Here is a 20,146-nt window from a genome sequence, read left to right as displayed (position 1 = left end):
AGCATTAAAAATGTTTGTGACTTGGGGTGGCTCCATAGTGTAATGGTTATCAAGTCTGCTTTACACACAGAAGGCTCTGAGTTTGTGCCCCAGGTGAAGCCATGGACCAGGCCCCAGGTGTGCCAGGCCCTCTGAGTACACAGGGTGCGCCAGGCCTCTGGTGCCCCAGGTCCTAGGTACACAACAGAGCCAGTGGGAGGAGATGCTCCACCTTCAGAGAGCCAGTTCTTAAGAGGAAATGACAACATCCGTAGGTCAGGGGTGGAAGTTGGGTGGGGGAAAATTGAAGAGGTGGGGGGGAAAAAAAAGAAAATATTTGTGACTTGTCTTATCTTATATCCACGTGTATATTAGTTTACCATATGCCTTATCCCAAATAGATGCGTAGTTATGCAACTGTTATTATTTGCTTGATATGAAATGATGAGCAGACAGGTGTTAGTATTTAGGATCCAGGTGTACAGATGATGTGTTTGAAAGTAGAAAAGATTTGAGTTCAAGTGTGATTGATGTATAGAGAGCTCTGGCGTTACATCGTAGTCTATTTTCTTCAGAGAGCTTAGATTTTTTCTGTTTGTTTCTATTCCCTCCTCACGTATGGAGTAACTTTTCCATGCTCAGTATTTCCTGCAAGCAACTTTTTTTTTTTTTGAGAACATGAATCAATGAGAAATTCAAAAGTGCTTAATACCCTACCAGTGGCACTATGAATGAAGGTGGTTTTCTATGTAATACAGAATATATTTAACTTCCCTGTATTTTCTCTAACTTTAGGGTGCAATGATTCCAGCAGACTCTGGTGCTTTTTGTGAAATGAGGTTTTCTTACCCTAAAGAGAACATTTGAGATGCTCCAGGGTTTTTGAACAATTAAGCTCAAGAAAGGCTGCCCATTCTTGTCCAACTTTTGTAGCTTTAAATGTATGTGAACATATAAAAGATTCTGAGACTTCCTGCAAGAAGTAAATTCATCCTCTCTCTTTTCCCCAAACTCAGCATTTTTCAAACTTATTTTTACCATAAACTTGTTTTGTTGCCTGATATCCAGTTGTTCCAATGAACACAATTTTGAAAACACTAATCTAAAAACTCAGGTGATGGCCAGCTTAATGTTTGTTTATTTACTCCATTTTCTTCATTCCTAATTGTACTTGCCCTGTCAGTCTAAAAGAAAATATAATAGAATAGCATAAATTGCTTTTGTAAAACTGAAATGCCTGTGCATATGGGAAAAATATTATTATCAAAATATAGACTTTTCTTCCTAAACTGTAGAGTGTGGTTGCTAAACTTGCTTACGGGAAAGGGTAGGAAATAAGCAGACTAAATTCCAATCTCTTTTTAATATTTTTATAGTCTTCATTATTTATTTAAAGTAATATGATAACTGAACTGGTGCTACTATTTAGGGCACAGTTGTCCTTATTTAAAGATTAGATGAGTATCTTCATGTCGTTACAATGGAGGATTTACATGACTAAGACAAATATTTTCCATATGGACTCCTCCTTCTAGTGAGTAAGGAAAGAACACTTTTTCTGTCTACATAAATCCTGATTGTCTAATTATTGTATTTTCCTCCCAGAGACCAAAGTTGTACATTTAAGCCCTGCGAACTTTATTTCAGATTAATGGGAATGTGAATCTAATTTATCACAGCAACATGAGTGTAACACAATACACACTCCAAACAAATATCAAAGACAAATTCAATGATATGCTACCTTGTAGCTTTCAGAACTGTTCACATGTCTTAGCCTGTGATGGAGACTTTCAGATTCTTGGCTGCTTGCTACTTTCTAAACGTTTTATTTGACATAGTAGAAAATTCATCCCAGCGTCTATGAGGAATATGTTTGATTTCTCCACAAAGCCTCCTGTTACTGCACGTACACCTAGCTCACAATATATGAAAATTATTTCTAGCTTGTTCTCCCAGAAAATTCTTAGTTATCCTTTAAGCCCCAGTTAAAGATTATTGTTCTTTGATTTTATCCTGATTCCTGAACTTGATTAGTTACTGCGTTCAAATCTTTATTATTGAACTACAATTTTAACCTTAATTTTTTCTTCATATGTCTCGTTTGCCAAGAAGACACTAAGCAGCTCTTTCAAGACAAGCACTGTTCCCAGTTATATTTGCTTTCCTGGTGAAGTGACTTGCTTGCATGTAGTGTTCGATGCTGTTTGTGTGCAAAGGTTATATTGTTATAATGATGAAATCATGTGACATCCTGGAAGCATCATAGTCAAAGTAGCAAATTTTTAAGAGTCCTTGGTTCTATCTTAGGAACAGCTTAAACACTAGATATAAAGTTGACGACATTGACATTGCATGGGATTGTCATTTGCACTTCTGTGGATCAAGGCTACAGGTTTTTTTCTTTATGCCCTTGTTAAAGATAGGTTTAAAAATTGTATTATTTGCCAAACTGTATCTGATAGTTTTCAAATAAGCATGATGAATTCTGGTATTTCTTTAAAATTGAAGGGTCTTAAGATCTTGGAACAGGGGCTATGTTGCCATATAGTAAAAATTCAGCTGACTTGAATGTCTGCTGACTGTATCCTGGGACCACCCAGACCACTTCAACTCATTCAACTTATTATCTAAATGGCTCCCATAAGCATTTGAATTTTGAATCTTTATTCTATTTAGTTTATTACTTATGTAATAACACATGATGACATTAAAAATCCATAATGAAAACAATATTCTCTAGACTTCTGGCACAATTATTTCTCATTTTATTTTTTCATTGTAATCGATATTAACAGAACTGATAATATTATCTGAATGTATAATCCTTACATTGTAATTAGTATCATTTGAACTCTGTGCTAAGACTAATTCGCTCTTAATTAGTTTTTTATAACTCTGGACATTATAGTTCTAAAATAAAGAAGGCTGAACTATTTATGTATCTCTCTAGAAAGCTTAGAGTCAAATTTATGTTCCACCTGCAGCATAAATTTGTCAATTTTGTTATATGCTATAAATCTCTTAAATGCTTTCTTGGTCAAATGATAAAAAATGAATAAACAAACAAAACTATGATCTCAGTTTTGGCCACTTCTCTTTTATCCTATGCATGATTTTCTTGTTTTTATTCATGTAAACTCTTCTGAATGAAAATTCCTTTATCAATAATTCACATAGGGCTTTATTTCCAAATTTGGCGTCCTTATCTTTGATCTATTCCACAATCTCCTACATTTCATGCATATAATAGTAAAACAGATCCCAGAGAATTTCCTTTAAACCTCTATAATTTGAGGCTCTCTTCTATAGCAGGTAGGGTGTGCAGTTCTCAAAAGTTGAACTTGTAGATATGCACATACTATTAATGACTGAAAAAATATTTCTAAATATATGTTGCCATTTTATCCAGAATCATTCCTGGGCCCAATGTTAACTGCAAGTCGTAGTTGGTAATTCAACCAATTTTTAGACAAGCTTGGGTCATAATACCCCCATTCCAAAACAAGTTAGCGTCACAGGAGCTATTTTCTTTGTGAATAATCTGCACATAATACACGTAGCTAATAGGGACCATCATCTTCTTAACAGTCCCAGTTCCTACAGTCTCAAACTCTGTCAAATAATAGCTATGTGTGAGGGTGACAGAGAGCAGAAGAAGGAGAGAGGAGAAAGAGAGAAAGGGAGAGAAGAAACATATGATGAACTTCTCATTCACTTCTTAATTTATTTTAATTCATCTAAGTGAACAAGGCTGACACCCAAGAAAATGGTCAGAGGAAATTCCACCTTGGTGACTGAATTTGTTCTCTTGGGATTGACAGATCGTCCAGAACTTCAACCTATCCTTTTTGTGCTGTTCCTGCTTATCTACTTGATCACTGTTGGAGGGAACCTTGGCCTGTTGGTACTGATCAGGATAGATTCACGCCTTCACACTCCCATGTACTTCTTTCTTGCCAGTTTGTCCTGCTTGGATTTGTGTTATTCCATTAATGTGACTCCTAAGATGTTGGTGAACTTCTTATCAGAAAAGAAAACCATTTCTTATGCTGCTTGTTTAGTCCAGTGTTATTTTTTCATTGCCATGGTGATCACTGAATATTACATGCTAGGTGTAATGGCTTATGATAGGTATATAGCCATCTGTAACCCTTTGCTTTATAGCAGCAAGATGTCCAAAGGAGTCTGTATTCGTCTGATCGCTGGTCCATATGCCTATGGGTTCCTTAGTGGCCTGATGGAAACCATGTGGACCTACCGTTTGACTTTCTGTGGCTCCAATATCATTAATCACTTCTATTGTGCTGACCCACCCCTCATCCGACTCTCCTGCTCTGACACTTTCATTAAGGAGACATCCATGTTTGTGGTAGCAGGATTTAACCTCTCCAACTCCCTCCTCATAATCCTCATCTCCTACGTCTTCATTCTCATGGCCATCCTGAAAATGCGTTCTGCTGAAGGCAGGCACAAAGCTTTTTCCACCTGTGGGTCCCATCTGGTGGCAGTGACTGTGTTTTATGGGACCCTGTTCTGTATGTATGTTAGACCTCCCACAGACAAGTCAGTGGAGCAGTCCAAAATCATTGCTGTTTTCTACACCTTTGTAAGCCCTATGTTGAACCCCATCATTTATAGTTTGAGGAACAAGGATGTAAAACAAGCTTTTTGTAAGTTGATCAGAAGAAATGTACTTTTGAAGTAAAATCGCAGTGTACCTTTCTTTGTAAATTAAATAAAAAATGTATTTATGAGAACTAGATCTGACTTTAACTGCCTTGCAGTAGAATTAATTTTAAATCGATAATAAAAATCTATAATCTAATGACAAAACATAAAAGGCATGGGCATATAAGATTTACAGTCTTACATGTAACATGTGAGTGCATTGTGTGTGTAGAGAGATGGGAGTTATACGTAGAGATATGAGGCTTATTTTCTCTTCTTTTATACATGTTTACATTTATAACTTTATATGTTACTTTTACATTATGCAAATTATACTTTCTTGTAGTAAAATGTCCAATTTCTAGAAGAGTGTAAAGTAAAAGAGTAAAATATTTCCTTTTCTTACCTCACCCTGATCTGCCATTCTCACTTCTCAAAGTTACCACTATCAACAGCTTTCTTTTTGCTTCCATAAAATTTTTATATGTCTCCAAACCAATATGTCACAGTATGGGTTTATATATACACATATAGACAAAATTGTTAATATACATGTTGACTGTCATGAGCTAATTTTAAGCACTTCATAATTCTGTAGCATTTACAATGCAGGGTCTTCGATTTCATGAAACAGGGGAATGTGACCGCAATGGTGATGAGATTTGCTGTCACTTCCAGAAAGGAAAACTTACAATAATGTCCCCGTGACATTCTTTAGTTCTCCCCACTTGTGAGACTCAGTTTTAATAAGATACTTTCCTCCTACTGCCATTACAAGTAATAAAAACCTCCAAACAATTATTTGTTTAAATATTAATTCCCAAAGCAGGTAAAGAATGGCTCTTGCATAACCCATATCTCAGAAGAAGTTGTGACTTCTGTAGAGTTTATTAGTGACATTCTAGCCTTCTAGTGTCTGGGATTTTCATGTCTTCTCTCATCTCTGTATATTAACCTATTACTCATGATGAGATAGATATTTGCTTTTTGTTCAAATTTACCCACAATTGTCCTCTGCCACAATTAATTATTACATATCTAATTTCAGAATTAAATGTTGACTAAATTAAATATATTTTAATGCTAAAGAATGAAAATGATAAGTTGATTTTTTAAAGATGTTAACATTTCAGGTGGCTTTGAAGCTACATACCAAAACAAAGTCAATGAATGTTTACTGAGTCTCTACAATAAGCCAAGTCCTACTCCAAGTACCAAGGAAACTTCAAGAAGCTCTAAGATTATATAGTTTTGTAGAGTTTATGAAACTATAAAGAGAAAAACCAATGCAATTGGTTAAGTGCTATAATATAAGAAAATGAAAGTGCTGATGTAAAAGAGGAAAGAAACAATTTATTCTGAGTAAATTGAAGTTAGTCTTATGGTTGTACAGACAAAAACTGTTCATCTTTTATGCTCCTGCTTCAACATACTTATTGCACCTAGTACAATGTTATATCAGATCAGGCAGGGGCTGAACCAAATAAGGGGTAGAACCAATTTGTGATCTCATATGTGAATGCTACTTTCAGTGAAAAAAGAAAAAACCATAGAATTATAATTATTCACTCCCCCAGTTGGAACATTTTTCTCAGTTGTATTTTCTGGCTTAGAGCCTATTTTTGCTCAAAATTTCCTGTAGGGTAACGTTTTAATGTTCATTGATTTTTTTATTATTCCTTACAATTATTTCGATCTTTCTTATGTTGTCATTTAATAACTTTATACTGAAAGTCAGATTGTCTATAAGTTTTGTTAAAACACACATATAAACAAATAACTATTTTTGTAACACATAACATTCAATTGAAAGTTTGTTGAATTGCACTTAAACACATACGTAGATCTATTATTACTATTTAAGCAGACACGTACATTCAGTTATGTAAAACCAATTCCTTTATTATTCCAAATTATCTGATCTCAGGGTTCATGTCTCTTTCCTTACAGCCTAGCTTGGAACCAAATGAATTTTTGATAATGATGGCAGCATAAAATAATAAATGAATTTCCTATTTGAAAGTGAACAATTGCCTTTATTTTTAGACCAACAAAAGACTGAGGAAATACATTAGTTATAAACCAACATAATTGTTCACAAATATAAGTAACCCATAATAATGTCATCGAGATTTATGACAGACAGTAGCAATATGGAGGCCATAGTGATGTCCACATACACACAAGGTTAAGATAAGAGGAGTTATAGAGAAAGCTTTCACTGGCTGGCTAGAATTACACCATCAGTGTGTTAAAACAGTTTATTTTTCATTGTGCTGGACATAGAATAAATACGTGCTAATTAAATGCTTTTTGTATTAGTAGATTATTTCAGTAGACCCTGCATTTTTATCTAAAAGTTAAAGAATTCCTTTATTAATGATAATGTCTCTCGTGAGGGATTTTAGAAACAGGCTTCTAAATTTTCATTCTTCTCCTTTGAAAGTTAATTCTTCTGTATTCCATATTTATTTAAAAAAATTGAGCAATGTGATGCTAAATAATTAATGTAAAAATAGACAATATTTTCTGTACTTTCCTAAGGAACAATAGTGATGATATTTTATATATTTTCTCCCCACCTATCTAAAAGTTAAATATTTTAATTGGTGGCTTTTTTAGAAAAATGACTCCATGTATATTTAGAAAAAATAAACAAATGTTCCAGGTGATGGTAATGTTAAAAGCCTAACATTTTTATTCATGAGTTGTATATTTTCTTGGGAGCAGTGGATAGTGTAAGACTGTTTAGACTCTCTCACTCACACATATACACATGAAGGAGAGAAAAAGAAATAATAATGCTTACCAAAGTTCAGGTATTGTTTTAATACATGTTTTACATAATGCGGCCACCAATATTATTATTTCTGTATTATAATTCCCACTTTACATATTAACAGAAACTCACAGATTATTATTAATCTAAAATCATATAGAAGAGAAATTCAAATGTGTCTTACTTTAAAGTGTATTACTTTTTGTTTTTCTACTATATTTGTTCCACTATACTTCATTGAAGGGAAAAAGCATGGAGTAAAAAAAACTATTACTTTCTGTTTTCCAAAAATGTTGTTGATCGGGTATTTGACAACTACATGCACACTGAATGATATAATCAATTATGAGAAAACTTCCTACTTTGTAATATATAGACTAATTCAACTTGTCCATTAAAGTGATCTTCGTAGTCAGATCCTGACTCCATCATTTATCAACTAAATTAATAGTTAAGAGAATGAACTCTAGAATGAGATTTACTGAGTAAATTACTCAACTTCTCTCATTCTCTCTCAGCCTCAGTTTCTCCTCTATAAGACTAATATATAATACTATCTCTAGGGAAGCTACATAGCAGAAATGGATTAATACATGTAAAGTACCCAGCACAGTGCCGGACATATAGTATTTACTCAATAAAATTAACTCATTTTTATCATTAACTAGAACATTACTTCACCTTAGAAACTCAGTTTCCTCAGAGTTTTGTGTATTTTTTTGTTATTACATTTATCACTTTTTAGATATAATACCCTTATAGATTTGGTTATTTTATTGACTGTGTTCTCCACGATATTGTAAATGCCACGAGGTGAAATATAATGTTTGAAAACAATTATTTCTCCTTTGCTTAGCCTGATGTAAAGTCTGTACCTCCTAAAAAACAGATAGATGATAGATAGATAGATAGATAGATAGGTGATAGATAGATTATCGATAGATAAGTTTTACAAATTGGAGATTATATGATGTCTTGTAAGGTGATAGGAATTAGAAAGTATAAAATGCCCTGATGGGATTGTAAATGTGTATGATTTATTCATATATATATATATATATATATATATAATAAGTCTGTTTTTATTTTTTTTAAACGGAAGAATTTATCTGGAAATATTCAGAATAAATTGAACAAGAGAGGAGGAATTTAGCTTCCTGAGGTTGACCAGTTGTCTGGTGTTGCAACTTGTTCTCTTCCTCTTGTCTTTATCTATCATTATTCTCTTTTTTTGTGGAAATCATGAGCCATACCTCATACTGTCTTCTTACCAATCTGCCAATTCCATATGTTTTGGTTAACTTTTAATTTAAAAAGATAATTTCCTCGATCAATTTATTTGACCAGTATAACATGATCACATTTCTGTTAACTCAATGTTTTGTATCTTGTGTTTTCTATGACAATCATATCCACATTGTCATCTGCCTTTCATGTAGTTACAATATAGGGTCTAAAGTACTCTACATTTATATGGCCACCATTGTCTATTTAAGTGATTTTATGTAGACTTAACACCTTAGTTGTTTTCTCCAGAACTGGCAACATGGAGCATTATTATATTTTGCCACTTCATAGCTACTCAGCCCAAATAAATTGGATTTTATCAGAAATCATATTGGAACTCTAGAATATGCTTAGGAGTATATGGGAATTTCAAGTTTGCATTTTTCCAAAAATTCTTCAATCTTTCCAATCTTTGTAAACCAGAAAAACATCTCTTATTTTAAATTATTTTTTATAAACATACCTAGGTAACGGTATTCCCTAAAAATTATCAATAGCAAAACATAAATAGTATCTCTCCTGTATGTTTGTGATTCTTCTTTTAAACTGCCAAATAAATAGAGAAAAAATGTAATATTTGAAAACAAGAAACTCCAAAGTTGAATTATAACACAAACTGCCTTTATATCCTTTTCGGCATCAGAATCACTATGTAAATGATTTGAAAGGCTTGTATTTGATTGTGCTTTTATTATTGAATAATGTAAAACGTGACAGTTTTTATTTGTGTTTCTTGAGAGAAGGTGATTTCTTATTTCGACAATAGCATAAAATTTTAAAAAATAAATCTTCAAAGAATGCCCAATGAAGAGTTAAGAATAAAAGCTGGGTAAATGATTTACTTACTTCAGATCTTTAGCTCTAAAGTCTTGATTCTTCAGTTCATAAATCTTATCTGTCTCACATTCCACAAGGAAATGTTACATAATGATTTAAGTGTTGAATTAATTTTCCTGAGTTTTAGAGAACACTTTAGAAGTGATGTGACATTCTCATAAATGAACTTAGAATATCAGACTGCATGTAAAAATAGCTATTGACTCAGGAATTAAAATGTATATAAAATCATTATTTATTATGATGGCATTTGTGTGGAAGATCTCCTCCAAAAAAATGTATTTTTGCTTGAGGACTTGCTCTATTTACTGACTTTAATGTCAGCCTGTTCTACATGGACAAGACTATGTTGAGGACAGATTTCCTCTCACTTCACATCTCAACTGACAGAAATATCTTCATGTGTTTGGGGTCACATGTAATATAACTCTACTCAACACAAAGTTATTGAGGTTTATCAAAGGCAAGGTGCTTTAGGCTTTAAAAATGATTAAATATATAAAAACTGCCTATGAAGAACAGTGTCTATATATGGAAAAACACCCACAACTATTTTACCATAAGACTTGCTAGGAACGGTTGAAATATTTTAAAAAAAATTGTTTTGTGACCACAGAGGAAGAAAAAATGAATTCTGATGAAAACTTTTCTGGTAATTTACGCTGAGGATGTGGCCACTGAAATTGGCTTTGGAAATTGAGTAGAGTTTCAAAGAATTGAGGATGGGAGTAAAGACACTTACTACAGAAGGAAGCTTTGGTCCAAGGAGAATCACTCGGGTGGGCCTGGGGAGCCATCCTGAGTAGAAAGTGAGAAAAGGTGAAGCTGCAGAGTAAACAGATCAGAGGGGGGAGGGAAGAAACACCTTGCTGACGTGTTTCGACTTAATTTGACATAGATGGGTGACCATCAACACTTCTTACCCTAAGTAGTGACATGAAGGAACTCTGACGTCCAGTCATGATTCAAGATGTGCCTGAGAGAGAGAATTCTGTAAAGAGCAATGATTTTGTTTTAACCAAGGTAGACAGGGACTACCTGACTGGCCACCATCATCAGTCCGGCAAATAGGCATCTCTGTCCTAGGCCATTTTTATTCCTGTCCAAGATTTCTAGCTTTTCGTTTCCATCTAGGGATTAATGTTAGGAAAAACATATAATTAGTCTTAATTTATCTGTTATCATGTCTTTGCTACCTTTCAAGCACCCCATTTCTTTACGGATTCAGCGCTATGCTGCTTCTTTTGCTGTTATCAAGGTCCTAAAGCACCTGGTGACAAATGTCTCCTTATTTCCCAAACTGCCCAACAGAAACTGAATTCCACGAAGATCTCAGGAAAAAAAAAAAAAGTTGTGTCTCCTAACTCCCAGGCAAGACACCAAAATACGCACTTGACTTTCTCAATTATATTGATATTATGTTATGTAAAGTGTAGACTATTTGAATTGGAAGTGACTTAGGATATACTGAAGTACATACTCAAATGTTTTAAAGATAAAGAAGTTGTAAGATGCTAACTTGTCTAAAATGAATGGACTCGCCTGTGTACACAGAATTACTTGGTGGAATTAAATCCACTATACTAGGTTATCTCTCTAGCCAAATGCAATGGATTTATTAGAAATTACTCCATGAACCTAGAATGCATGGGAATTTTTGATGCATGTGTTTAATCTGTTCATGAAATGAGATACTGCTTAATTCATCTCATGAAGTGAGATGAACTAACTGCGAGGGAAGCCATGAACGTAAATGGCTAAAGACAGGAAAGCTGACATCTGTTTTCTCATCTCAGCCTGGTCACTTAGCAGCTCTTTGAAGTTGAGAAAATTGATCATTGTCTCTGAGACAGTTCCTTCAACTGTAAAATGGGTTGCATATTAACCTAAGATTTTTAAATGGATTTCTAATAAAATTGTACATAAAAATGTTTAATACATCTAATTTAATAAAAGTTAGTTTCTTTGTTAACCAAATATATTTAAAAAAATTAACCATTATAAAATTTACTGTAGTACATCATGGCCTAAGAAAGTAAATTGTGAGTGTACTTTAGTTTTCTCAGTTGCTTTTTATTTTGCTCTAGGACTTTTCAAAAAACAAAATAAAACAATATAAAACAAGTAATAAAAAGGGCTAAAAATATCCCCTTTTTTTCAAATGAATGTATGATCACTGCAACGAGACCATGTGTAGAACACGCTCTTACTAAATTGGTACTCAAATGAAATGCATGAATGTTACTTTTTTAGAATGCAGTTCTTTCTGCTGAGAACTGAAGACAGGGAGAAAGTATGATGCCCAGCAACATATGGCAAGCAGTGGACAAAGTCACTACTGAAGTTATTACCGAGAGAGATGAAGAGGACAATGCAGAAGAGATGCTTAAGCCACTCCTAACTTCATTGTGCAAAGTCCCTGAGCTATCTTCAAGGAACTCTTAATTGGCAGAATTGATTGCTTAAGCTCAATTTAAGAAATACCACAGGGAAAAGAATCAACCTTATAAATAAAGCAACAATTTCCCTCACTTATTATTTCTGAAGGCTCATTGGTTTTCCTACTTCTTTATAGGTAAGACTGTCTATTTCATATGTGTTAAAAACCATCCACAGTGTTACTATTTACACTTGGAATCCTATTTCTTATTTGATAAGAATATGTGCATGTTAGAAATAGTTGAAGAATTAGGGTTAACTATATGAAAAGCACCAATGCTCATAATTTGAGAATTTTTATTTCTTCTAAACACTAAGCAAAGCAGAGGTAGAAATTAAAATTTCCTCTGATGGCCTTATGTACCTCACACATGGTCAGATATTTACATACATGACAACTTTTAAAATCCTCAGAGTAAACCCCTGCAATGATGTTTTCAAGGAGAGAATACTGAGGCTCATAAAAAGTTGAATGTAGACCAATTGTAGAGCTACATGCAGCCTGGCTGTAATTTTTCAAATCAAATCTTCCCAGTTTCAAAACATATGGTTGATTTTTGAGATGAATGACAGCATTCAGAAGATCAGAAAAGTTTTGGCACAAAATTTTAAAAAAATTTTTAGAAAGCCCAAAGATAACTTTGTGGACCATTATTAAGCAAGGTTGGATGTAAGGTTAGGGCATGAACAAGTATAATGGTGCATGTTTCATTGTTGTCTGGTAGGAGATGAAAAAATGATAGTGAGAAACCCCATTACCCAACCCACTTGAAAATACCTGCATACACACTGGAGTGAAAGATGAGCTGTTCAGAATAACATGGAGGAGAAAATGCAGAGTTCTTGAGGTCATTCCAGGAAGGAAGAGATAGAAGTGAGAAATAGGACAGGGGAAGAAATAAGAGAAACCAGAAATGTGTTATGAAGTTGAGAATTAAGTACTATACAGTAGACTGGAGAAAACATCCTCTGTGGTTAGAGTACAGGAGGGGAATTTAAAGCGTAAATATGCCCAAAGTTTAAATTTAATTTTTAAAATTCTTTTGGCTATGGATACTATTTCACCTGCATTCCATAGAATTGCAGTGTGTGTGTGTGTGTGTGTGTGTGTGTGTGTGTGTGTGTGTGTGTGTGTGTGTGTGTGTGTTTTGGATTTCTAAATGACATGAAATAGATGGATAGAAAGTTCAAAGCAATTTTAAAAGGTCTCAAGAGGCTAACGCTGTGGTTATCTAAGCATTATCATCACATTTTTGAAGCTATAGCACAGTCCTTCATTCCTGAGGGATTATTTAAGTTCTAATAATTCACTTGATATAGTTTTATCATATGCACCACTCAGCCTTAGAACATGTCGAGCACTGATCCTAGAGATTTTTTATTAATTGGATAATGATTTCAATTTCGGCAAGAGCAAAACAAAATAACAGTTAAACAAGTTAGAAGTTTCATATAAAATTCTGAGCTAGTATGTCAGTTCAGTACTATCACAATTTTAGGAGTTTCAGCATATTCGCTCTTATTTTTCTGCATCTCATCTATATGACCCTGAGTGGCTCAGCATAACACCCATATTACCATCACGGGAGGCAGAAAAGAGGAAGCAGAGGGCAAGCTAGGGTATAAAGAGACAGACAAAATTGTAAACATTGTTCAAAATCTCACCCCTTCATCACCTTCTCTCAGCTAGAATTTACTCTTTGGTTATAGTAAATCCAATTTGAGAATAAACAAAGAAAAGGGACTTACTATGGTAATTTATTTCTTTAGTTTGGTTTTCCTTTGTTTGTTTAAGTGCTGTTTCGGAGACAACTCTGGATTCAAGAAGCAAGCATGAGGATGAGTATAAAGAAGTGGCCACTTTCTCGCAGCTTGGTGCTGTCTCTTTGCTCTTCGATCTGTTTTCATCACTATAGACAACATGCAGAACTAAGTCATTTCTAAGGACTGAAAACTTAGCTGCTCCACATTTTATTGAATTGACTAGAAAAAGGTTGGAAGACTTTTTGAAAGATTTCTGTGCATTATATTGATTTCCATTTATGATAAAAGATTTGCAATTGTTCATCTTTTCAAAGATTTCTTTTTTCTTACAAGAAATAAATCGAGATGCATCTTCTAGTTCATCGCTTATTAGTCTTTTATAAAGAAACAAAAGATTGCATTTGATATGTCCTGGAAGAAGGATCTGCCATTAGGAAAGAACTTCCACTATATGATTCTCAACTTCTAATTAAGTTATTTGGTAAATTCTTTTAGATAAATGATGAGTATTCATTTGTTTATTGCCACTGATTGGCAAAATCTGGGCTAAATTAATTGATGTAGGATTAAGTAAAATGTGGAAAATAGATAAAGTAAAAATAGAGATGGGCGAGAAATGTAGTGACAGAAACAAGAAAAAAAAAACATAAATAGACAAAGAGACATAAGGAGACAATTATCAAAGAAAAAGACTTGAAATTGACAAGTGACTGAGACCCAGAGTCAGTTTGAGTGTGTTTGCTAACGTTTAATTAGATCCTGTTTTAATTAAGCTATTATTTCTAGTGTCTCCAGGGACAAAACAGTCATAGAAAAGGAAAGGAAAAAAATTAAGAGAAAGAAAAAACAAACAATATCAAAAGAAAATACGATTTGGGGGGGGCATTTAAAAATTATCATGACTGATCTGAAGTTCTCATTTCTCACTAAAGGAAGTTATGAGACGAAACTTCACATCGGTGACTGAGTTCGTTCTCCTAGGACTGACCAGACGCCGGGAATTGCAGATTCTCCTCTTCCTGCTGTTTCTGGCCATTTACGTGGCCACATTGGCAGGGAATGTGGGCATGATTGTCCTCATCCAGGTCAACACCCGGCTCCACACACCCATGTACTTTTTCCTGAGCCACTTATCCTTTGTGGATCTGTGCTTCTCTTCCAATGTGACCCCAAAGATGCTGGAGATTTTCTTATCAAAGAAGAAAACCATTTCCTATCCTGCTTGTCTGGTGCAGTGTTACCTTTTTATTGCCTTGGTCCACGTGGAGATCTATATCCTGGCCGTGATGGCTTTTGATCGGTACATGGCCATCTGCAACCCTCTGCTTTATGGGAGCAAGATGTCCAGGAGTGTGTGCACGTCCCTCATCACGGTGCCGTATGTGTATGGTGCTCTCACTGGGCTGATGGAGACCATGTGGACCTACAACCTAGCCTTCTGTGGCCCCAATGAAATCAATCACTTCTACTGTGCTGACCCCCCGCTGATTAAGCTGGCTTGTTCTGACACCTACAACAAAGAGCTGTCGATGTTTGTCGTGGCTGGTTTCAATTTCACCTATTCTCTCCTTATTATCCTCATTTCGTATATCTATGTATTTCCTGCTGTCTTAAAGATCCGCTCTACAGAAGGCAGGCGCAAAGCTTTCTCTACCTGTGGCTCCCACCTGACAGCTGTCACCATATTCTATGCAGCTCTTTTCTTCATGTATCTTAGACCCCCCTCAGAAGAGTCTGTAGAGCAGGGAAAAATGGTGGCCGTGTTTTATACCACTGTGATCCCCATGTTGAATCCTATGATCTACAGTCTGAGGAATAAAGATGTGAAAGAAGCTTTAATCATGGAACTGATCAAGAGGAGATTGCTTTCTAAATAAACTTCAGTACTGACTTAGTTGTTTTGATTGTATATGTGCTATGACTTATTCTTAGGCTTTGTCCAAGAATAATTTGTTCACATTTATATCCTTTTTTCTTAAAAAAAAAAAAAAAGAAATTAGGTAATTTCCCAGGTAGAATTTTTAGTAAAATGAATCTGAGTGCCTATGTCAATTGATAAGAATTTTGAACTCCTCGAGAAATTTCACCCAAAGTAAGGACCTGTGTATTGAGGAATCAATGTTTGTAAAAACCCTAATTTACATCATAAGGAATAAAATCATTAAAGCCACAGTATTTTATTTTGGGAAGGAGTCTTATAGTTTTAGGTTGTCTCTCAATGGGAATTATTTATTTTATATATGGCTAATAATAAGCTTTTTAAAAAAATTGTTCCTGTTAAACTTTACTGAGGAAGCTTGCCGCCCTTCCCCGTGGAAACCAGCATCCCCTTGACTTTCCTCCACCACAATGTAAGCTTTATCTCTTTGCATTTACCTGTGAGCTCGACTCTAGTCCCTGCTTCTATCAACTCCATTTTCATCCTGAAACACACCAGGGACCTGGTCCACAGTGAAGCACAGTTATCTTTATGGTCCATCTCTGGACTTTTTTTTTTTTTTTGAGTCTTTTGAGAAAAAAATTAAAAAGACTCATTTATATCAAAGTTGAGTGTTACCTAAATGTCTGTGTGAGGAGATACAAGGTAATTTATCATATGTTGATGAATGTTTATATCTATTGCATCAACCCATAGGATATAAAATACATTTATGCCAATAATATCACCTCATATTTTGATAGCAATTTGTGAATTCCACAGTCCTTTAGAACTTTTCATCCTCATTCTACTGAACAGTAAGAGGAAATAATATTTATTTTCAATGGCAACCCGTGGGACTAAAATTATTTACCTTATTTTAAAGATGAAGACACGGTAGCTCGAATGTTGACCAGTACAACCTCTTCTAATTGCGTAGGTGTGTGTTGAGTGGTGTTGAGGCCAACAGCTCCACTGAAGGTACCTAAAGCTTTGAAGGTAATAATCTCCATGGAAGATGGGAGGCCAATGAATGATGAGGTGAGCATGTGGTAGGGAGTTTGAACAAAGATTTCTGATGAAATTAGCATTGTTGAAGGGACAGTAAAAATACTGAATAACTTCAGAGTTTATTAAATTTAGCATGGCTATGAAAATACCAAGTGTCACTACTAAAATGTATTTTGCAAATATTTAGGAGAAAGAAGGTTAAAAGATAACACTTATTTATAGAGGGTTGACTATGTGCCAAATAATATTCAAAACTCATTGCAGATTTTTTTACTTATATTTGCAGATATTTTGTCAATAGTCATCATAACAGCTGAGACACGTGGTGTTATTGTCCCAATTTTATACCTATAAAAACCTGAAGTGAAGGGATATTAAATGACTTGCCACAAATTACAAAAGTAATATTAAGTATTGATGAGACTGTGAAATAACTGAACCACTTATATAGTGCTAGTGGTGGTATAAATTGATATAATTAGTTTGTAAATCTTATGTGGCAGTATCAACTTAATCCAAACATATGCATAGCCTGTCAACCAGCAGTTCTACCCAGAATTCTAACAAGAAGATACACATAAATGTGTTCATAGAGAGATATATGCAAGAAAATATTTCATAATAGTCACATCTGGGCATTCTAAATGTTTTATGAGAATAGAAAAGATATATAAATTTTGGTATAGTCATACAATAGTTACTACACAGGAATGCAAATAAAAGAATTATCGCTGTATCCATTACATTCAACATGAATGAAAATCACTGCTATAGACTGAATGCTTGTGTTCCCCCCAAATTTCTATGTTGAAACATAATGCCCGATGTGGCGATATTTGGATATAGGACCTTTGGAAGGAATTATGTCGTGAGGTTTGAGCCTTCATGAATGGGATTAGTCCCCTCATGAAAGAGACACCAGAGAGCTCCCTGGGCCCCTCTTCCATGTAAGGACACAGAGAAAAGACAGCTATCTCTGATCTGAGATGAGGACTCTCAACCATACTGATAACCTGATCTTGGACTTCTAGCTTCCAGACCTGTAAGCAATAAATTTCTGTTGTTTGTAAGCCACCCAGTCTACAGTGTTTTTTTTATAACATCCTGAACAAACAAAAATGATCACCAACTTAGTGTTCAGATGTCATCAGGGTTCATCAAAAGACCAAACAAAAATAAAATGTATCATGTAATTCTAGTTATGTAAAACTCAAAGATGGACACAACTGACCAGTAGTGTTAAAAATGAATATGCAGTAATTGGAGGGTTAGTGACCAAGAAGAGTCCTGAGGAGATTTTCTGGAGTGCTGTTAATGTTTTATTTCTGTATTTAGAGCTTGGTCGTACAAGTAGGTTCACTTAGTAAAAATTCACAAAGCTATACCTTTATGTTTTGTGTACACTTTCTATGTGTATATTAGACTTCGACATAAAGTTTACTTAAAACTGCTAGAAATAATATTATTAGTCTTCAAACCAGCTTCAAACCAATATCAAAGCATTCTGTTTATCTGTAACACATTGAGCTGCTATTACAAAATACCACAAATGGGGTGACCTAAACCACAGAAATTTATTTCCTCACATTTCTGGAGGATAGAAATACAAAATGGAGTTGGTAGGGTTGGTTTCATTCTGAAGCCCCCTCTTAGACATATAGATGGTCATATTCCTCCTGTGTCTTTACATGTTCTTTTCTCTGTGAGTGTCTGTGTCCTAATCACCTCTTATTCACTAGTTATCATGGAATAGGACCCACTCACATAATCTCATTTTACTGTAATTTTCTCTTTAAAGACCCTATCTCCAAATCCAGCCACATTCTGAGGTACCAGGAGTCAGGACAATGACATATGAATTGTGGTGGCACATGATTCAGGCTGTAACACAAAGTGAGATGGTAATAGAATTGTGACGCAAAGTTCAGATAACGGTGTGGAAGAAATTGTATCAGAAAATTGGATGAGTTGAAGTTAATATGATAAACGGAATGTAATGTGAGCATCCACTGTTGACATCAGTGTTACTGCAGGGACTCGCCGATATATGAAGAAAAATACTGAGACTGAACACAACGGAGAAAATTCAAGCCAGTGGTTGGTTCCCGTGTTAAACTTGTATTGCACCAGTTATTATTCCTCCAAAGAACTCATTCAGTGAAAAAAAGTTATCTAACAAAGTAATTGCTTCATCTTCATCTATTTGTGTAATCTCCTAGGGAAATGAAGTTAACAATACAAACCACATAAATTCTGCCTGCATGTTTCATCAGAAGATCACTCTTCCCCAATAGGTAAGTAGGTTTCTTTATTATACAGACATTTATACACATGCATCTCTATTTACTTATTTATGAAATCGTATGTATTATCAGGATTAGATTTATCATTTATAAATGACTAGATGGAAAGAAGAATGCCCATTTCCAGAAAAGTGTAGACATTTACTATTTAAGGTATTTTACTTATAAAAGTGACTGAATAATAAAGATAGATGATAAGGGAATCAAAATATAGTGAATGGTATTCTCTAAGACCCTTCACTTAATTGACTGATAGCTAATATTTATTGAGGGCTTGCTATGTATTGGGCACAGTGCTATGCATATTGCATACTATATTTTGTTTTATCCACAAAATAGCTCTTCTGGTTTATTAAACCCTTTTGCAGTAGAAGAAACTGAAGTTCTGAACTAATAAGAAACACGCCCCCCCCCGCCACACACACACACACACACACACACACACACACACACACACACGACTGGGATTAAAAGTGCTGAGGCCAGTGTGTGAACTCAACAAATTGACTTCATAGCCCATGTTTTTAACAGTACTCTCTAGTGTCCATAATATTATTTCCTGTGTACTAAACTTGAGAAATACATTATTATTTATATTTATGAAGGACAGAATGCTTTAAGGTTGGTTTGAGCGTTAAATGAATTAATATTTATAAAACACTCAGATCAGAGCTTGGTATGTAAGACATACTATGTGTTTGTTAAGTAAATAAATTGATAATAAACTGAAATTCAGAACAAGGAACTTGTCTAAGAAGTAGAGAAGCATCTCAGAAATGACTAATATCAGAAATGAATTGATTTGTGTTAAGGCTGCGGTGTGTATAGAGACATCAATCTGTTTGTATGCTCTAGTCCTAACCTAATCCTAATAATTGGAAGTTACATGAGCATATTCATTTACCCAAACACACAGGTTATACACTAACAGAAGATGAATTTCACTGTGTGTAAATTTCATCTCAAAAGAATACTAAACACACAACGAAACAAAGGTGAAAAGGGAAATAATTTGACATATGAGAAGCTATGAGAGTATGTCATTATGATGATTAAACAGAGGTAAACTTGATTTTGTATAAATAATCACAAATTAAACTTTGCTGCAGACATTCATATTCAAAGACTAGCTTTGAATAGGATGTTCTAGTGAATACT

General features: G+C 34.5%; 2 protein-coding genes across 2 annotated transcripts; both read left to right on the top strand.

Moving 5' to 3' along the window:
* The first annotated feature begins 3,745 nt into the window (after positions 1-3,745).
* Positions 3,746-4,687, top strand: LOC107499008 (olfactory receptor 1030). The gene has a single exon (XM_016122760.2). The coding sequence runs from the start codon at positions 3,749-3,751 to the stop codon at positions 4,685-4,687; it is 939 nt and encodes a 312-aa protein (XP_015978246.2). The 5' UTR covers positions 3,746-3,748.
* A 9,991-nt stretch (positions 4,688-14,678) lies between these two features.
* On the top strand, positions 14,679-15,633 carry LOC107499159 (olfactory receptor 5M8). Its single transcript, XM_016123078.2, has one exon. The coding sequence runs from the start codon at positions 14,695-14,697 to the stop codon at positions 15,631-15,633; it is 939 nt and encodes a 312-aa protein (XP_015978564.2). The 5' UTR covers positions 14,679-14,694.
* Positions 15,634-20,146: the final 4,513 nt, after the last annotated feature.

This window comes from Rousettus aegyptiacus, unplaced genomic scaffold (genome assembly GCF_014176215.1).
Source record: "Rousettus aegyptiacus isolate mRouAeg1 unplaced genomic scaffold, mRouAeg1.p scaffold_m13_p_5, whole genome shotgun sequence".
NCBI lineage: Eukaryota > Metazoa > Chordata > Mammalia > Chiroptera > Pteropodidae > Rousettus > Rousettus aegyptiacus.
This window is presented reverse-complemented; position numbering and strand designations above follow the sequence as displayed.

Excerpts from the sequence above, each read along its gene's own strand:
- LOC107499008 (XM_016122760.2), top strand. The coding sequence starts at position 3,749 with ATGGTCAGAGGAAATTCCACCTTGGTGACTGAATTTGTTCTCTTGGGA.
- LOC107499159 (XM_016123078.2), top strand. The coding sequence starts at position 14,695 with ATGAGACGAAACTTCACATCGGTGACTGAGTTCGTTCTCCTAGGACTG.